The 18,866-nt window shown below is 45.8% G+C and overlaps 1 protein-coding gene across 1 annotated transcript in view; it reads left to right on the top strand.

Annotated features, from left to right (window-relative positions):
* Positions 1-14,520, top strand: part of TMEM221 (transmembrane protein 221) — a 63,619-nt gene extending 49,099 nt beyond the window's left edge. Inside the window, exon 3 of the mRNA XM_069649126.1 lies at positions 13,297-14,520. Coding sequence (XP_069505227.1) covers positions 13,297-13,835 — 539 coding nt within the window. The 3' untranslated portion in view covers positions 13,836-14,520. The remainder of the gene's footprint in view (positions 1-13,296) is intronic.
* The last annotated feature ends 4,346 nt before the right edge of the window (positions 14,521-18,866 follow it).

Raw genomic sequence — 18,866 nt, 5'->3', positions numbered from 1 at the left:
GATGTCCCATTTTCAAAGCTGTGGAACTGATTCATCCTAGAAATCATGGATTATGTCACGTGCTATCCGGAAGCTTTCCCTCTATGAAATAACGGTATTACCCAAATTGTTTGTTTACAATTGTTCGAATGATACAATTGTTCGAATAACAGGAGTCCGAATGGACCGTCTGCACAATTGACCGTATGGTCATTTTTATATATATAATGGGTTGGGTTGGGGTAATAATAATATAAGGGGGTTGGGTGGGGGGTTGGGGTTGGGGTGGGGGGTGGTGGGCTGCGGGGTGGTTACGCCCCCACATATATATCCTAATTGACCATTTAAATTCGGTCAATTGTGCAGGTCAATTGTTATTCGAACAATTGTCATTCGTACAATTCGTATACAACCGAAATAACACCATGCAAAACATTTTAAAACACCGGTTGCCAGTCCTGAAAGAGATCCCTATTGATCAAGGTACAACCTTTATGTCCAATCTGATGCAAGAGGTGAAGGAAATACTAACTATCAAGACCTTCAGACCTCAGCATACCATGGCCTGACTAGCGGTCTGGTAGAATGCTTATATATGCGTAAACCAAAATCGATTACTGCAATATCCCCCTAATAGGCACCACTAAGAAAAATAGAAACAAAATACAACTACTACAAAATAAAGCCCTAGAGCAGCCCTGGGCATAAACAGAAGAGAACACATATCACAACATAGAAGAGAGGTTCACTGGCTTCCCGTGCATGCTAGAATACTCTACAAAACCCTCACCATCACACAAAATTGCATCTCCGACAACACACCCATGTACCTTAACAAAAACATTTCCCATACAACCTCAGCCAGAACTTTAAGATCCAGTGCCAATACACACCTTATCATACCGCGCTTCATCAAAGCTAAAACAGGTAGTTCGAGCTTCCCCCTAGCAGCCCCCAGACTCTGGAACTCACTACCACCCAACATTTGCAACAAGACCTCCCATCCTATATTCAAGAACCTACTAAAAACATGGCTCTTCAACAAAGCCGGACGCCATCTAGCACCCCCACTCAAGCTATTTCAACCATCAGGATATCTTACTTATGTATTCATTGTGATTCAAATATCGTAACCACTGTTTTGTAACCTATAAGCTGCAAATTAAGCCATGGTTTATACCAAGATGTCTAAACTTCCATGTAACTGCAAAGTATTTAATATGCTTGTAACCTACGCCGTGATACCCACGGGTTTGGGCGTAAAATCAAATCTATAAAAAAATAAAAATAATGTTTCAACCAAAAGTTGAAACAAATATTAAGGATACTGGTAGAGACAGATGAGAGAATTGGATCGTGATGATCCCAGAGTCTCTTTTTGCAGTCAGGGAAAACCCCCAAGGCTCTCTGGGATATTCTCCCCTTGAACTCCTATATGGGAGGGAACCGTGCTATGTCTTAGACATGCTGGAGGAGAGAGAGTAGGCCATATTAACAATTTCCTAAACAGCACAATCATTGAAATAGCACATGCAAGCTGTCCGAGAAATTGCAAAGAAACATCTAGGCCATGCCCAGGAACAACAGCAGGCTGTCTATAATAGACGGGCAGTCATGTACTTTCTCCATTGGACAGTCGGTATTGGTCCTCGTACCCACTACAGAAAATTAAATTCTCTCAAAATGGTACGGCCCCTATAGGGTCCAAGAACAGAAGGGTCCATTAAACTATCTTATAGCTCATACCGACCAACGCCGAAGACACAAGCCTACTACATAAACGTACAGAAGCCGTGGAAAATAGATCCTGGTGAGAAATCTATGGTTACCATGGCCACCATCCATACTAACTCCCCCAAGGAACATACACTAATCCTCCCTCTACTGTCACCCTCTCAATACACTGATCTTCAAGATAGATGAGGTTCCAAGAGGTATTCTCAGACCAGCCAGGAGGAGTTACCAACTTCTTCTACTGTATTAGCACACCAGCAGGGAACGCTATAAATCTTGATCCATGCAGGGTCCCTGAGGCCCGAAAGGAGGTGATAGAAAAAGAAATAAAAGACATTCTCAGGGCCGATATAATTGAACCATCAGAGAGTTCTTGGTGTTCCCCTATAGTCTTGCTTGCTAAACCCGATCAGTCGTGGCGATTTTGTATCGACTTCAGGAAACTGAACTCAATATCATTATTCAATAAGTATACGATGCTATGGATCAATGAACTCATAGAGACATTGAGTACAGTTAAATATATATTGATGTTAGATCTTACAAAAGGCTATTGGCAAGTACTTTTAAATCCCGACGACTGAGAGAAAAAAACAGCATTCTCAACCCCACAGGGTCTGTTTCAATTTAAGGTCTTGCCCTTTGACCTGCACGGAGCCCCAGCTACATTTGAACAATTAATGGATAGAATTTTGAAACCTTATTCTTCTATTTGCAGGGCTTAGCTAGATGATATTGTGGTCCATAGTAGTAGTTGGCCGGAACACCTGCATCACCTATTAGATTACTGTGACCCTAACGAAAGCCAGGCTCAAAGCAAACCCACGTACATGCCATCTAGGGCAGTCTGCAGTAAAATCCCTAGGCTTCAAGAAAGTAAAGACTGTTCTAAAACACCTATCCCTAAGACTTAGAGAGAGCTATATGCCTTTTTGGGGTTGACAGGTTAGTATTTAAGATGCATCTCTTATTATACACGCATCACTGCTAGCCTGACCGACAACTTGCCCAGCCACAAAGTTGATTTGGAACAGGGAAGATCATGAATGTTTCAACGGCCTCAAGAACATTGTCTGCCCCTGTGTTTCTGAAGTGGTTGGATCTTGGAGGTACTTGCTAAAGTAATTCCATAGTTGGGGTGCGTATTAAAGTGCGAGGTGACCAATGGGTGCCATATAGGTTTGAATGGCACTAAAATGAATAAAAGATCAAAGGAAAAATAAAAAGAACATTCTCTGAAGCGAACCCGTTCCTAAAATGCTGGACTTTAACAGAGTTCTTGTTACAAACAGATGCTTCTAAAGTTGGGTTAGGAGCTGTACTATCACAAGAATACAAGGGAGTCAAACATCATGTTTATTACAGCAGGTGAAAACCTTTTAACCAGGAACAATCTTATGCTACTGTGGAACTGGAAGGCTTGGACATAAAATGGGCTGTTACCTATTTGAGATACTATCTGACGGGCTGTTTTGATTTAGCTTGGCCATGTGAGGAGAATCCTTATACTTTTGTTTTCCCTGGCCCCTGACAAAACAAGTTATTGGACTCAAACAGGCAAAAAGATAATCACACTTAGACTAATCATTATAATAAAAATGAAAATGGCTCGTTATAGGCCCTTTATTCTCTCGATATATATATGTATATGAACTCAGCATACATAAACAAACATATAATCAGGTATATAAAAACATATAGAAAAATGGCATCACCGTTAGCTAGGAAGCAGAAGACACCTTCATCTTGGCCACTACGACACTGCTTAGTCCCAGAGCAGGTAGGTGAAGAGATCACTCGTACTAACAGGGTCTGAGGCAGAGCGTCCTCCCTCTCAGCGAGACTGCATCACCCGGGGGTCCAAGTTCTAACTGCCTTCCACAGAATACCCCTTCTCTTTATGGGGCATGGCCCCGCCCTTCTCAGTTGTGACTACCCTCGGCTGAAGAGCAGTTCACAAGTGGAAGGGGCAGAGAGTGGAAAAAACCAGTCAGGAGTGGAAAAACCTAGCGCTCCTCTCCTTGCATTCATTCCCAGAACCCTTTATCATGCACCTGCAGAATGCTTGGACTCCCTTCCCGTATTCCTCCTTCAGTGGACAACACAATAACTATTCTCCACAGTTCGTCCACACAGCAACAATATTTATGTAGTTATGTGACCATGCTCTGCTTTCGATACTGAAATACTCGTTTATTTTACCAAGCCCGCAGAGAAGCAGGCTTTTATTACGGTGCTGGGAGATGTGTGTCCAAAATGGCTGCGCACCAACACCATGTTGTTTCAGCTCGTATTTCGCATAAACATTACACTGGCAGAACATTTAGACTAATCACAGATCCCTCTCCACTGACATGTATGAGTTTGCAAAGAGACACCTGGTCTTCAGTAAAAGATCAAAAAGGACAGTAACTCTGGAATGGGAAGTCACAAAGATAAGGGGAATGATATGTGACGAATTGAGGGAATTCCTCCCTTCTCCCCAAGGGGGAGCCCCTTTCTGTGCGGCTACGGAAGTGAGCCCACTCCATAATGCTCTCCCTACAGGTAGAAGCAAGTGGGACCTCACTGGGAGAGACTACCCCTTAGGGGACAAGGACTTCCGATCCTATGAGGATCTCCCTCAGGCTAGTCGTACCATTGGATGTGTGAAAACAAAGGAAAACATACATTATTAAGACTGGAATGAAGAAACTCAAAAAGGATATTGTAAGGGTGCAGAAGAAGGCAACTGACCAGGAGATGTTATGGTGGTTGGCAAATACTTTTATTGAATTCAAAACCTAGCTGTCCCCAACTCTAAAATGGGTTTCCCTGCCTAAAACTAAAAACTAAAGGATCTATCAGAATGTCTGAAAAACTGGAAAAGCCACCATCCTGAGTCAGAACCCGACACCTGTCCCTTACACCACAACTAAAAAGTCCTAATCAAAAGTAAAGTTATCTCACCAGCAGAATGACTCCCCTCTACTGGTATCTTAAAAGAAAGTCTCTTCAGTACTCCAATAGCGACCAGGGGAAATGACTCCCTTCCCCTGGCTTCTCTGAAAATATTCAAGCTGGTTCCAGGGGAAATGGCTCCCTTCCCCTGGATGTTAGTATCAAAAAAGTGCCAAATGTGCCCAGGGGGAATTATTCCCTTCCCCTGCATATTAGTTTCTAACAAAGTTCCAGTTGAGGTCAGAGGGAATGGCTCCCTTCCCCCGTCTTCTTAAGTACCTTTTACAACAGTCCCAGGCTCTCCTTAGCCAGTCAGTGGTCTTTTCTTTACCACTGTTTAAAGGGTTCCACCCTCCGACATTTGCCTTGTACATCTTTGGGTCCCAGACTCTGTTTGCTCCCCCTTTCTTGTCAGGTCCACTTGGTTCCCTCTCCTGACAGCTACTGTCACAAGGAGAATGACTAGTATGCTGATATACGTGACTTTGAATTGGGTCCCAGACCCTGGTTTCTATTCTTCGTTTATTAGGCCCACTTGATTCACTCCCCTGCCAAGAGGAAGATGACTCATATTAACATATACTTCAACTTGATTTGGGGCCCAGACCCTTGATTCTCTTCACTTCTCACAAGGCCCACTTGGTTGACTCTCTTCCCAAGTATGCCACAAGGAAGATGCTTCATATCGCTATTCCAGTGCGGTTTCTCTCTCTCGCACATCTTCAAGCTCCTACCGGTCCCTGTGACATAACCGTTACCTTTGTTGGCTCCGGGCCTCTTGGCTGGTTCTGCCTGGGTGCTTGCGTCTTCTCACCGGGCTGCACGGGCTCCTGCTGCTCTCACTCCACATACCTTCTTCCCGGTCTCTTCATTAACGGTGTAAGTGCTGTTAATGGCCGCTTGGTCCACCTCCCAGAGGTCATGCCACCGTCTTCCCGGCCCCAGTCACGTCCTTGACCAGCTCCACAACAACGGGCAAAGCACTCCCGTCGTCGGCCTCTTGCCTTTCGGAGTGGACTGCTCTCTTCTTACCCACCACGTCCTCTGCATTTCTTTTGACTGTCATTTGTGATGGTATGTGGCTCTCTTTCTCAAAGTCCTTTGTCAGTTTGTATGTGTTTCTTAGGATAACGCCCCCGTGGAAGTCTAAGCCATTCCTGTATCTTCTATGTGCCATTATTCATGGCTTCTGGTGTCCACCTGGTCTCAGTACTGTTTTGGTAACAGGCATGAGGGGGTTAGGCTTGGGGTGTTGTGCCTACTTTTACCCAGGGGGTTGTTCTTATCCTAAGGAGGGGAGTTCCTCCTGCTTTGTATCATCTGTGATGAATCTGATAATGTCATCACTTTCTCCTGAGGATAGACTCTCCTTATGTGGCCAGGGGACAGCAGCCACTACCTGATCCTGACCCTGGGGCTGGCTATTTGAGGGAGGACCACATGGAGGGAGGTGACTCTCAGGGGGGAGTATGGCATTGTCGGATGAGACATGATATTCTCCTTTCCCTTCAAAGGATATCCCCTCCACTTCACATGCTATGACGGCATATTGCAAACCCCATCAGCAACCCACAAAACCTCTTGGCAATATCCCTCAATTTTGTGTAACCAACCTAATGACAAACACTGATACAAGGAACAGGGCAACCACGATGAAGATTCCTCAAATCAACCAAAACATGCAGTCTAGTAGTTGGAGAAATAAGATTGGCTCTGAGCATCTCCCTTTCTCAGTGTGGGAGTTCAAAGATGGAACAACTGAGCAATGCAGAGAGATCCAACTGGCTAGCCTACACTGGGTAAGACAAGCTGTCAGGTGGACAGACAAGCAGAAAGACTCAAGTGAACCGTGGAGAAACAGAAGGAATCGAGCAAAGCAGAAAAGCAAGGGGAGAGCTGGAAGGGAAGAGCCTGGGTTGGTGGCACACTTTCTGCCCAGGCACCACAGAAGTGGACGATACATGCAAAGCTTCAGACCAGCATTGGAAGCTGGGGCGGCACAGCAAACGTCATCCACTGCAGCGCCGAGCCATCCAAACCGAAGGGAGAGAGAGGCCACGGAACAGGACCCAGCACCAATGAGCCCATAATAGAAGGCCGGGGCACCGTGTGAGAATGGGAGAAGACGCTCTCAGGCACAAGTGGGAGGCAAATCCCTACGGCTTCTAACACGGGTAATCTTCATAGTACCAGTACTTGGGGAAGTAGAAAAATACAAGTATCCCGAATGGAAAGGGGAACCTGGGGAAGCTAAATAGCCCTTGGTCCTGAAGCTATTGATTGTTGTGTTGAAAGTCCTGGCAGGAGAGTATACTAGGCAAGCTAGAAAGCTCAAGCAAAACAGAAAGGAAGAGTTATAACACTTCTTGATGAGAAATGTATAAAATACCTGTCAGTGGAGTATACCAGGTGTTGTGTATGAGTTTGGGAGTCACACCTAAGTTGGGACATTTGAAAGGAATCCAAAGGAAGTTGCTTACCCTAAGGATTTTGAACTAAACTGCATGAGGTGAAATCCTGGGGAAGGGAGTCATCGTCCCAGGAGTGAATTGTCATACCATGAGAATTGAGTTGTCCCTTTGTGCTTCAGAAACTTGGTTATTCTTTTTGAACTTTTTACTTTGATAGAGAGAAACCTGGGGAAGGGGGCCATCCCCTGGAACTGTGAACATTATCCGTTAGAGATTTCTGTTGGATTTACACTTTCTGTTGAACTTGAACATGTGTGCACTTTTTCAAGCCAAAGACATGAAACTTAGCACCTTATAGTTATTTTTAGTGTGAGAGTGCTAGGATAGGATTTCGGACACAGGACCTTTTTGATTTGGACATCTTGACAACAGACAGACCCGTAGTTATTGGTTGAGGTAGGGAAACACCTCTTAGATTAGGGACAGTGAGGCCTTTCCCAAACCCCATTATTATTTCAATAAACATTTGTATCAACAACACTGTCATGGACAAGGGCCAAAGAGCAACAACGTCTACTTGATGCTCACAGTTTTGTAACACAACATGAGAAGAAGTTCTTAGAGATTCTATTCTTTTCTTCTATATATATAGATGCCTACTGCTTGCTAAATCTCCCTTTTGGAAAGTCTAACTGCCCCAAAATAGTTTTTACTTTCCCTAGTTGGTGCTGTAGTGCCGCCTAGCTAGAAAAGGGGATAGAGAAGAGAATGTCGCTTAACTCGCTCACTACTTTCCTACATCTAATGATAACAACCCTGCTGGAAGTTGTTTTCTTTTGATCACTTCCTGTTTAGTGTGCAACAAAAAATAATAAAATAAAAATAATAATGTTATTCCGCAGCTAGACTCTGCATCTTAAAAGGAAACATTTTTGTTAAATTTGATCACCCAAGCTCTCAATTAGTCGTTCAATATTCAAATAATTCCTTCTCATCCAGCGGTCGGTTTTGGCGCGTCCGAGGGTGACCTAACAAATGCCACTCATCGGTCTCTTCATCCATCTCCTCTGGATATGCTGCTCTTGTCTCTCGTCGGGGAAACACAGGCTTCTGACAGCCCCAGTAAAGGTTCTGTGGCTCACATCTCCTGTAGTTGGAGCTGCCTTTGCTCCGCTCCCAGTACGGTGAACGTCATACAAAGGAGCTGCAGGCAGGAAAGGGAGAGCTTCTCTCTCCCTCCGGGCAGCAAGTTTCTATGCTGCTTCCCGGTGCACACTCTGCATCCTACAGGATTCCTGACCTCTGCAACAGCTATGACGCAGCGTCCCACTTCCACGACAGCGGTGGCTATGTCTCCTGCACCTTCCTCAAACATCTGGTACTTCCACTCCTTCTCAATTTGTCTTATGGCCGGCACCTGAAGGGTCTTTAAATATTTAAAAGTCCTGCTCAAGTGTGGGTCATCAGACCCACTGTACTACATTATGTGAAAGGTTTAAGCAGGCACAGCAATACACTTTGAGCCTCATTGTAAGTTTGCTGGTCCGGAATCAAGGGTGCCGGTAAGCTTACCGGTACCCTTGTTTCTGGACTTTCAAACTATGCATTTGCCTGCAGTGGCCACTGTGCCTGACAGGTGTGACCCTGCCGGGCACAGTGGCCACGGTAGGCAAACACTTCACGGAAGTGCTGGCACTGTTAGCAACAGTGCTGACACTTCAGTGTCCCCATTTCCATAGAGTGTTATGGGACTCTGTGAGAATGGGGACTTAGATTATACCGGCGCCTGACTTCCCGGGCCGCCGGAGTTGTAATCTCCTGGTGGCACCGGGAAGTCAGGCACCAGTAAAATGTTACGAGTCCAGCGGGGTTACAGCCGGACTCGTAATGAGGCCATTTGTCTTGCACTTTTTCTTGCATTTAAATACTTGATGCCCCTCTTATATGTCTTTGGCAAGCCCTGCTTACGTGAGCTCTGAATCAGCATCAGTGCAACGCTTCCGAAAATGGACGCAGGTAGGAAAGGAAATGGTAAAGATTCCCCAAACCCCCTAGGAAAGAAAATTGAGGTTATAATAGCTAGAAACCACACACAAGGAAAGGCAGATAAGGAAATACTGGTGTAAGGTTCCCTTAGTTGTTGTTTGTGATATATAGAAACTTCATTTTACCCGAATACACCAACAGTTTTTATGTTTTGTATAAAAGGATGGGGGAATCAAAATAAACACTATATTCAAACTCCATACCCATTCCTAATCAGTTGCAGAAAAAAAGGAGTTCCTTAACACTAAAAAGAGTCCTTAAAAAAAATAGTTCTCTTAAAAATATAAGAAACTAAGCAAGTAAATATATAGAAAGATTATGTATAAAGTGCACTTTAAAACTATATACAATAAAGCCTTACAGACAGCCTGACCAGGGCTGTCTCGAGGTCCTTTCTGTTTCAGGTCTTGTTGCTCCTGGGTAATCAGCTGGCAAGTAGGGCATCGGCAGTCTGTTAATGGCTCCAAAGTTCTAGTGGGCTGGGCTGCGTATGTCAGGGGCATGCAAACACATTAGCAGCAGCGTGATGCGGGCTATGTATTAAGTATTAGTGGCTGTACATGCCAGGTACAGTCCGGCATTGACTGCAGCATGGGGGGGCCCAGTTCTTTCTTTCAAACCGGGAACCGTCTTCCAGAAGCGGCCAGGGGAGTCTAAGCAGGCCTGCCTCTGCAGGCCCTGCCGTATTCACGCAGTGCTCCCCTTCCTTAGCTGGGAGCGCTGCGCCTGTAACATGCTGCCTGGGAAGGGCAGTGGTGACGTTGAGCACACCCTGGCCTCATGGAGAGCACCAATCAAAACTCTGGGCCGTGGTAGTGAAATTCAGTGCAGCACCCCTTAAGGCAACAAGGTGCCACAGATTTACGAATCCCAGGCCATTGCAGTGTTCCCGGCACAATCAACCAGGTTAATGGGCCTCATTACAAGTTTGGTGATAGCCTTGACGGTAAAACCGGCAGGCTGCCGCCAAACTTGTGATTTTTCTGGCACCCACGAATGGGCAATTACCGGGGCATCCAGCCCCGTCGGACCCGTTATTTGCCCATCCGCGGGTGCCGGAAAGAAAATGCTCCCCATTCCCATTAATGGGAATGGCAAGGTCGGATGCACCGGCACCATTCAGAATGGTGCCGGTGTATCCGGCATGCTGTGCTCGTGGGTGCCGCTCTGCCCGCCAGGTTAGACCTGGCGGGCAGAAAGGCACCCGCAAGCACAACTCGTAGTTTGCCGGTCCGGGAACTACAGTACCGGCAAGCTTACCGATACCGTAGTTCCCGGACCGGCAAACTTGTAATGAGGCCCAATGTCTTTTCTTTATTACCAGCTTGACCCTCAGAATTCAGGGTCGGGCATAATCCAAATGGAATTAAAAGCCCCCTGCTTGTGTCAGGTTTAATGTTCTCTTTTGTTTTGAAGGGTTCCTGGTGCTGCATCATGCACCTGAGATCCTTTGTTTTTCTTTTCTTTTCATTTTAGAATACGCAAATGAGAAAAGGAAAATCTGCCCTGTAGGACACTGAGGGGTGGGGCTTCATCAGGAGCTTTATTTGCAATGAGATAGCAAGGTTCATAGTGACTGTTTCGACAGTCACAGTTTCGAATGACAAAAATTCCGACACAAAAGTGTCGGAAAAAAAAGTTTCAATTTTTTTTATGGGGGGGGGGGTTCCCCCCAAACTCTTGTTTTTTTTAAACACTTATTTTACTAGACAAACTTTTACAAAAAACCTTTAATATTAAAAAAAATACATTCGAAAAACTTTTTTTTTAAACCTTTGTTTCAGAACGTTTGTCATTCGAAACTTTTGTTTCAAAACTTTGACTGGACACCAGATAGCAACACGGCCCATCATTTATTTTTACCTGCATTTCCATTATTTGCTATGGCAGCATTAGTTTCAATGGACAAGCAATAGAAACCGTTTCCACATCCACTTAAGCCTATTAGCAGGCCATTAGTTTCAATGAGAGAGAAAAAAGAAACAGAAATGTTGTTCTGCTTCCATGGTGAAGGCAAACCTACTGGAGCAGAGCGACGGACCAAGGGACAAGAGCAGTGGGCCAGAAACACCAAGAGTTCCCTACTGTAGTTCTTTGCCTCCCACAGGCCATGAAAGACACGTGGAGAAGGCCAGATCCCACATCAGAAGGCTGCATTGTGTTTCAAGGATGCCAGCGACCCTCCCGGGGGAACGGCAGAGTTGGGGAGGTGAGGCCAAGCCTGTGGTAGTAATCTTGACTCATGAATTGGAAATTATAAAACCAAGAAAGAAACGCACACAGCAGGTGAGTTGGCAAGCGACCTCAAAGACAGGTGTGTGTTAAAGAACATTTTAAGTGGCAACATTATATTACAAGTCAAGGCTGTACGCGTGTGGGTGAGACTCAAATAAAGGCAGACCTGTGAATGAACTTTGAAGTAAAGACAGCTGTGAAATCAGCAATACTAAGTAACGGAACGGTCCAGCGAAAGGAAGTAGTTCACTTGAAAGTCTCAGTGAAAGGTACATTGTGTGTAACGATAAAGCGAATGAACTGCAAAAGTGAAATAAGCAAAATTAATTCCTAGAGAGGGGGAGAATAAAAGTTGAACCTTTTCACTTTTAGTCAACATGATCCTGCAGATGTCTGTATAGAAAGCCATGTACATTCTAAAGTCTTTGACATCAGGAAAGCGGTCTGAGCCCGACTAAGGGAGACCCGAAGTGTAATAAGCTTGGGGAAGAGAGCCCCCTTGCAAGCTTTGTTAAAATTTGGTCTGAAGAGGTCTGAGCCCGACAGAGGGGAACCTATGTGAACTGTGTTTTGAAGAGGTTGGAGCCCGACATAGGGGGACCTACGAGAGGTCCGAGCCCAACAAAGGGGGACCCACGTGAACTGTGTTTTGAAGAGGTCTAAATCCGACGCAGTGGGGGCCTAAATAAACTTTGTGTTGAAACATTATTTCGAAATCTGGAAACAGAGACTTTAACGTGGAAGGCCAGGCGGGCCTCGAATCACATTTTGGACTGTTTATTGTGTTGAAAACCCAAGCCAGAGTGTGTCATCCTGCCTACAGGGACCGCCTTATTCTGTGCTGTCTAACGTGGGGTGGAGAGCTGATTCAGCCAAATGTATTCTTTTGAACACTGAATTTTTCCTTTACATACATTTCTCCTTTAAACACTTTTTGTACAAGAGATAGGGCAGGCATTATATTTTGTTAGCATAGGCCATTTTAATTTGACGCACTCCACTAGGATTGTTTAGTTTATCGTTTGATGGTCGAGATTACTCCCATCTTAGTTATAGGGCAACGTAGGAGTTTTTTCATCCCCATAAACTTCAATAAAGGTTTTACAAATCGTATCTATTGTGTCAGTGTCATGCTTGCGATGCCATGACTCCCCTACACATAGCAGTCACATAGCATGTGAGGATTTTGCTCATTGTTCAGAGCATTAGTAGATGGACATACTAGCATGGTCTGTGGAAGGGAGTAGAGGAGTATAGAAAGTACCAAGTATCAAGAAATATGTCAGTGGGTATATTGTTGCAGTATGCACCAGTACACTTATCAACGTTTCTTTTACAAATTAATGAGACTCAAAATCTGGGATTGCAAAGATAAAAAGATAAAGAGCTTGTGCGGGGGGGGTTGCTGGGGGCGTATTGTGTGTGTGGTAATAGAGTCGCTACCACTCGATTCTTTGGTGACCGTTCATGAGTGCCAGGTAACCCCGACTAATCCTGCATACACAGATCAGACCCTTACACCTGGGCACGGGCTCTGTGCAGGCGCCAAACAGTGTTGTGAATGCTGGTGTACACTGCACTGATCCAACAAATTATACAACAACGAGCAATATATTATAAGCTACGCGAAATAGCAACCTAATTTGCTGGTAAGCCCCAAAGTCAGAGAAGGAGCATGTCCAGAGCAGGAAGTGAGGTCATGGACATGTGGGTAGGATGTTGGTTAGTATGGAAATCCTCATTTGGAAAAAGAATGTTACCCATGTTTTTAATTTGGGGGGTTTTGATTTGTAAGATGCTGAATTTGATTTGCTGTTGGAAGTCTGTAATGCCATACAATCATACCAATGCATGCATGTTCCAGGATGCTCTCATGTGCATTATGTTGTGTTATGTAAAATGATTTATAACACTCTAAAATCACTGCTGTTGTTCTTCTCTTGCCTTTCAGCCTTGTCCATCTATATGTTGCTTTTGTTTGAGATGGAGACGGGAGTGACAAGTGCCTGCATTCTGTCTTCTGGTATCCTTGTGCTGCTGCTTACTGCCACTCATGCCATCTTCAAGGCCTCCCAGGCTAAGAAACGTGGCCGCAACGAGCTGGCGAACACCATGTATGAGAACGACTCTGCCCACGGAGGGGAGACCCCGGTGAATGGATCCAACAATGTCAAGGAGACGCCGAACCCAAGGCCTCGGCCAGAGATCCACAGGGAGTTCTCCTACCCTCCTTATGTTGAGAAGTCACAACCTATTTCGCCAACACGCAGTGACCTCACATCAGTAGGGAGCCAGGGCACAGCCCCAAGTCACATGAGCAGCTCTGCCGAAAAAGATGGCTACACTATACCGCGTATGCACCGCACCTTGTCGGCTGAATCGGGCTTACTCCGATCACACTCAAAGCCCTGGAACGGCATCACACAGGAGATGAGGACTATGATGACACGGAAACAGGGGTTGGCCACCAAAGATTCCACCTTGGTTTAAAAATGGGAGGCCATTAGCAAGGACTCCATGCAAGCGGCATAGTGCAGCGGTCGAAGGCCTATCCCAAGGCACAGACATTCAACAATGATTTCACAAGGCAATGCACAGTAATGTAGAAGAGCACATGGCGGTAAGGCAACATCCAACACGACCATTTGTAAATGTGCACACGATGTTTCCAGGACTTACAAGACTGCTGGCTTGTACAAAGATAACGTACAAAGCTATCGACCAGTACGCAGAGATGGGAAATCCACATGATAATACACAGAAATACAAAATCCACCTCCGAGAACATAGGTATGGCAATTCCACATGTTAGTATTAGATGGGTGAAACTGCCTGCTGGTGAACAGATGTGCAAAAGAACCCCATTCTTAGTACATAGACTTTCAAAAACACATGTTATTCCATAAAACTGGAAAGCAACCTACTTGAACACTAACCTGTGAAATCACGTGGCTGATTTAGGTTTACACACCGAGGTATGTCTGCAGAAACTGATGACTGCAACACATTACCAAGTATTTCGAAGTCCTTCGTTGATTCCTGTCTCCCCATGCCCCATTGGGAACAAGTCGAAACTTTTGAATTGTAGGAAGAGGAATCTTTGCGGCTACTGCTCTGTTGGCTTTCATTTGTTAGTTTGTTTGGCATACAACTTTCAATAAACCTTTTACCCTAATTGTCTGAGCAAATTTTTGGCAGCAATAAAAAGAATGTAAACAAAACGTGTGTTGGTATTTGTAAACATATTATTATTGGGGACCTGGTGCTTCGAGCACAAGCACTTCCACAGGAACCTACTCTTGGCAGTCCTGCAAGCAGGTGACTTACAAACGAGAAGGGAACAGCAGGCAAGGAGCAGAAAAACGACTGATGGCGATCAACATGACATCTCGAAAACCTTTGGCATTGTTGTCTGCAGCAGCGAAGAACAATAGTACGGCCCTCATTATAAAGTTATGGCAGGAGGAATAACAAGAAACCACCCAGGATTTCACCTGTCCAGGTGGGACCTCAGGTTCAATCAGGATAAGACAAGAAAATAGGCGGCCATACTGTCGGCAGAAGCAGGCAGTAACAATCAGGTCTAAAAAGTGGGGGGTGACCCCTGACGAATGACAAAGTGCACCGCCCTGCTCAGTAATTTCAGCCGCCAGTGTGCACCTGGGAGTGGAGGCACTCAGCTGGGCGGTGAGGAGGGAGGTATTGGGAGGGGATATCACACGCGCAAGTCGCAATAGAACTGGGGGCCACAGAGGCATCACTAAAAACGAATGTGTGTGCCTCTTCTGAAAGGTGGCTGTGTGGCAATGGGTTGGATGGCAGTAAGCTGATCAGCATCACTTTCCTCTGCACTCACATGCAGGGATTGATCACTGATTTATGTATGTGCAACAGCTGTGCATAGAGGTCAGCACACTCATCCTCAGTCTCCCCCATTTCAGGCACTAATATCTGTGGATGTGGGACACGCAGGCTGATGGTGTCTGCACGTTGCTGAGCTGGCGTGGTGGGGGCAGTGCATGTACCTCTTGATTTGTGCCCTTGGAATCTTCTGGGTTGTTGACCTGCCTGATGGTGACTGGGGACTGCTGTGCTTGGTCATCAACACACTCTCCCTGGTCAGCTGATTGTTGGTATGCAGATGCTTGCCGTTCTGCATCTGCATTTCTGATAAATGGAACATAAAAAGGATTGACATGTTAGACACATATAAAGATGGTTAAATGTTGCACACATGTTATACATCACACTTAGGCATAGAACGGAGGAGACGGAGTGGATGGGGGTGTTGTTGAACGGACATCTCCATGCTGAATCATACATTTAGTACAGTAGCATCCTGTTCCTTTTTACATCTTGTCCAACAGAGATGCGCCACTGATGTGCGACACAAAGATGACTGCGTTTCTGCAGCTGGAAAAGTGGTGAATTTTGCCCGTGCCTTTAATTAAAATCCAAAAGGACATTGGAGGCGCGTAGCGCCAGACGTGGCAGTCCGGCAGGTGTATTCAGTTACTTAACAGTCAGCCGGAAGTCAGCCAGCCAGCCAAGAAAGCCTGGATTTGTGGTCACCTCTGTGCAATGTCGGATGACGGAGGAAACGTGAGAAGCGGGCGAGTGCGGCGAGCTGCGTTCGGCAGCGCTTCTGCATCCGCCTCTGACCTGAGAACTGCAGACGAGAAGCACTAACACCGCCGCTCGTAAGGGGAGTAAGACCCCTGTGGTACCAACCCTTGCACTATATGAACTCCCGCCGAGGCCCACCTTATTCCATCTATGATCAACCCTCCCTCACCTGCAAACCTATCGCAAAGGGTATGTTTAACGTTAGCACCGAAAACTGCCTCTTGTGCGGTGGAGGAACCCGAGGACACGCGAGCCCAGGTGTGTGGGGGGTCCTTGACAAGACATCAAGAGGGGACTTGACCATCCCTATGTACAATCTAAATGGGGTTTGGGGGGTGGTGGGGTTATAACCGATAAATGTATTCTGGAGCAGGTGCAGGACCTGGAGATCAGGCAGGTGTCTGAGCCGAGTGTGCTTGGTGTTCATGGCCCTATACAGGGAGGCATCAGCGCTAGGCCTGAGCCCTAGCATTGTATGGTCGGGGCCAACCGACAAATAACAGCCACAGAGAGGCATAGAAGGCTGGCGTGTTGTTCAGCCCCCAAAACAAAACGGAATGGTGAACAGCTTGAATATCCAAGGAGCGAATCTGACAGTTGAAGAACCTCCATCGGTCAAACCTGGCATTAGACTGGAGTCTGAAAATCATGGCGTTTCTGAAAAAAATAACTAAACTGGATTGGCATCAAAAAGCGACGGGAGACCTCACAGATGTTGAACTACTAGAAGGGGCAGACAGGCTGGACGAGGCTATTGTAATAACATGTCAGATACCAAGGGATCCACTGACCACAAACCCCCCACACAACTTGGCGTACATAAATTCCATGCTGGATGGAAGTGCAACCTTCCCTCTACAAGCAAGTTCAAACTGTCAAATCTTACTGGAGGGGTGTGTCAGAGAACAACCACCCCCTCACACCAGCACCCCAAGCAATGAAGTTGTGGCTGGGATAAGACAAAACACTCGACTCCTGGAGACCTCACTGAGGTTGGACATCGCAAGGATTGAAAAGTTGATTGAGATGGTGGATTGTTGTACCTTGAGGGCCAGCTTGAGGCCCCCTGTTTGAGAAATCAAGTCAGGTCTGGATTTGGGTGGTGAGGTTCTTGTGTGTAGCAATGAGGGCCTGGAGCCATTTGAAGAAACCATCAACAAGCTGGGAAACACTGAGGCCCATGGGCCGGGAGACCAGGTAGAAGTAGAGGAAGAGGAGTGGGCAGAAGCACCTCGGTCGCCATACTCCTCATCGGCCTCATTGGATTCGTCATATATAACACAAGAAGGGAGGAGGCCTTGAGGCCTAAGACAAGGCTCCCCGCAGAGGAAGGGACTTACCATGTAGACTCGCAGAGAGTGATGTTTATGTTAACCATCACTTTGGCTCCCTTTTTGAAATTATACAAGTCCATTAATGACACCATGAAGGATCAAGCAACCTTAATAGCTATGCTGCACACCGAAGTGCTGTTTCTTGAGGATTATATCAATCCTGCAAAGGAAATCGGAGAGCGGGATTTGCGGCAGAGGAAAGCAAATCTTGAAGCCAATGGTTCAGTGACTTATCCCTCAAGCAGGCTACTCAGGCATCAGGTGGTACCTCCGGTTACCTCATTAGAACAGCATTTGTGGCTTACTAGCTAGAAAAACCTGGTCAGGGAAGGGCGTGATTGTATCACAACTGGGGATGAGATGGAGCCTGAGCCCCTAGTTGGGGCGCCTGAGATCATTCCTGTGGAAATCCCAGCTTCAAAAATAGCTGATGAAGTAGTCCATCAGGAAGTGGTCCCAAATACACAAACTCAAGGTCAAGCGAATATTAGTGGTGAAAATTCACCCAACTGTGATTTGCTATCAGAACTCTCAAGACCCTACCCTATCTCTGGTCGTAAAAGGAGGAAAGAAACGGGAAGAATACCACAAATGCCAAAGTTGAAGAATCAAAAACTTCAGGCATTGATGAGACCTAATGACTCGCGAAAATTCCTCAGTAACCTGTCAAACCAGTGCAACAGAAGGGGCTGAGTAGTGACAACAATAGGAAAGCCTCCAAGAAGTCAAAGCTCTAGATCAAACACTGAGTTCACCAAACAAAGCACTCGAGTTTGTCGAGCACCTGGAGGGCTTGACCTCCCTGTTGGACTTGTCGGTTTACTCATGTGCTGACAATGCGACTGTTAATGGAAGCACCACCTACTGCCCCTGGAACTGGTGGTTTGTCCCCCTCTGAACCCTCCTGTAAAATCGACCTGACTATTGCAGACACGAAATTCCAGACATTAGCGAAAAAAAGAGGAGGCTGATAGATATTTAGATTCTGCGGATGATCAACTACTGAGGGTGAACTTATTGTCTCAGGTCGGAGTGAAGTTTCCACCAAAAAAGGACGGGTCAACGCAGTGTGGGTTTAGCTGGCTATATGAGCAGCAAAAGAAGTGTATCAGGTAATAAAATCACCGCAAAAATGTTGCTGGTAAAAAAGAATTGCGGTAAAAATGCTGTGGTATGTCCCGGTAAAGGTGTACCCCATTATTCCATTTAAGGGGAGCAGGGGTTGTGTGGGTGTCCCCCGCATCCTTTACATGATTGTGGCGGCAAAACCACAGCATTTTTTCTGCAATATTTTGTATACACGGCCATTTTTGCCGCAATTTTAAGACACGGAACCCAAAAGAAGAAGGGGGAGTGCTTGGTTAAAATAATCAACAGGGCTACCACAAGGAGCCTGAAACTGGAAAGACTGGTTGATAGAGAGGTGGAACAAATACTAAACAGACACAATATTTTGGGGCTGTTACACTGTATTCCAAACTTAAGGCAACTTCGCTCCGATGATTTTGCTTTAACAGAATTTGTAGACGAAGTCTGCTTAGAAGCAGTGTAGCTCCACATT

Source organism: Ambystoma mexicanum, chromosome 1p (genome assembly GCF_040938575.1).
Source record: "Ambystoma mexicanum isolate Mex_15411 chromosome 1p, UKY_AmexF1_1, whole genome shotgun sequence".
In the NCBI taxonomy this organism is placed as follows: Eukaryota; Metazoa; Chordata; class Amphibia; order Caudata; family Ambystomatidae; genus Ambystoma; species Ambystoma mexicanum.
Note: the sequence above shows the minus strand (reverse complement) of the source record. Positions and strands in the feature narration are given on the sequence as shown.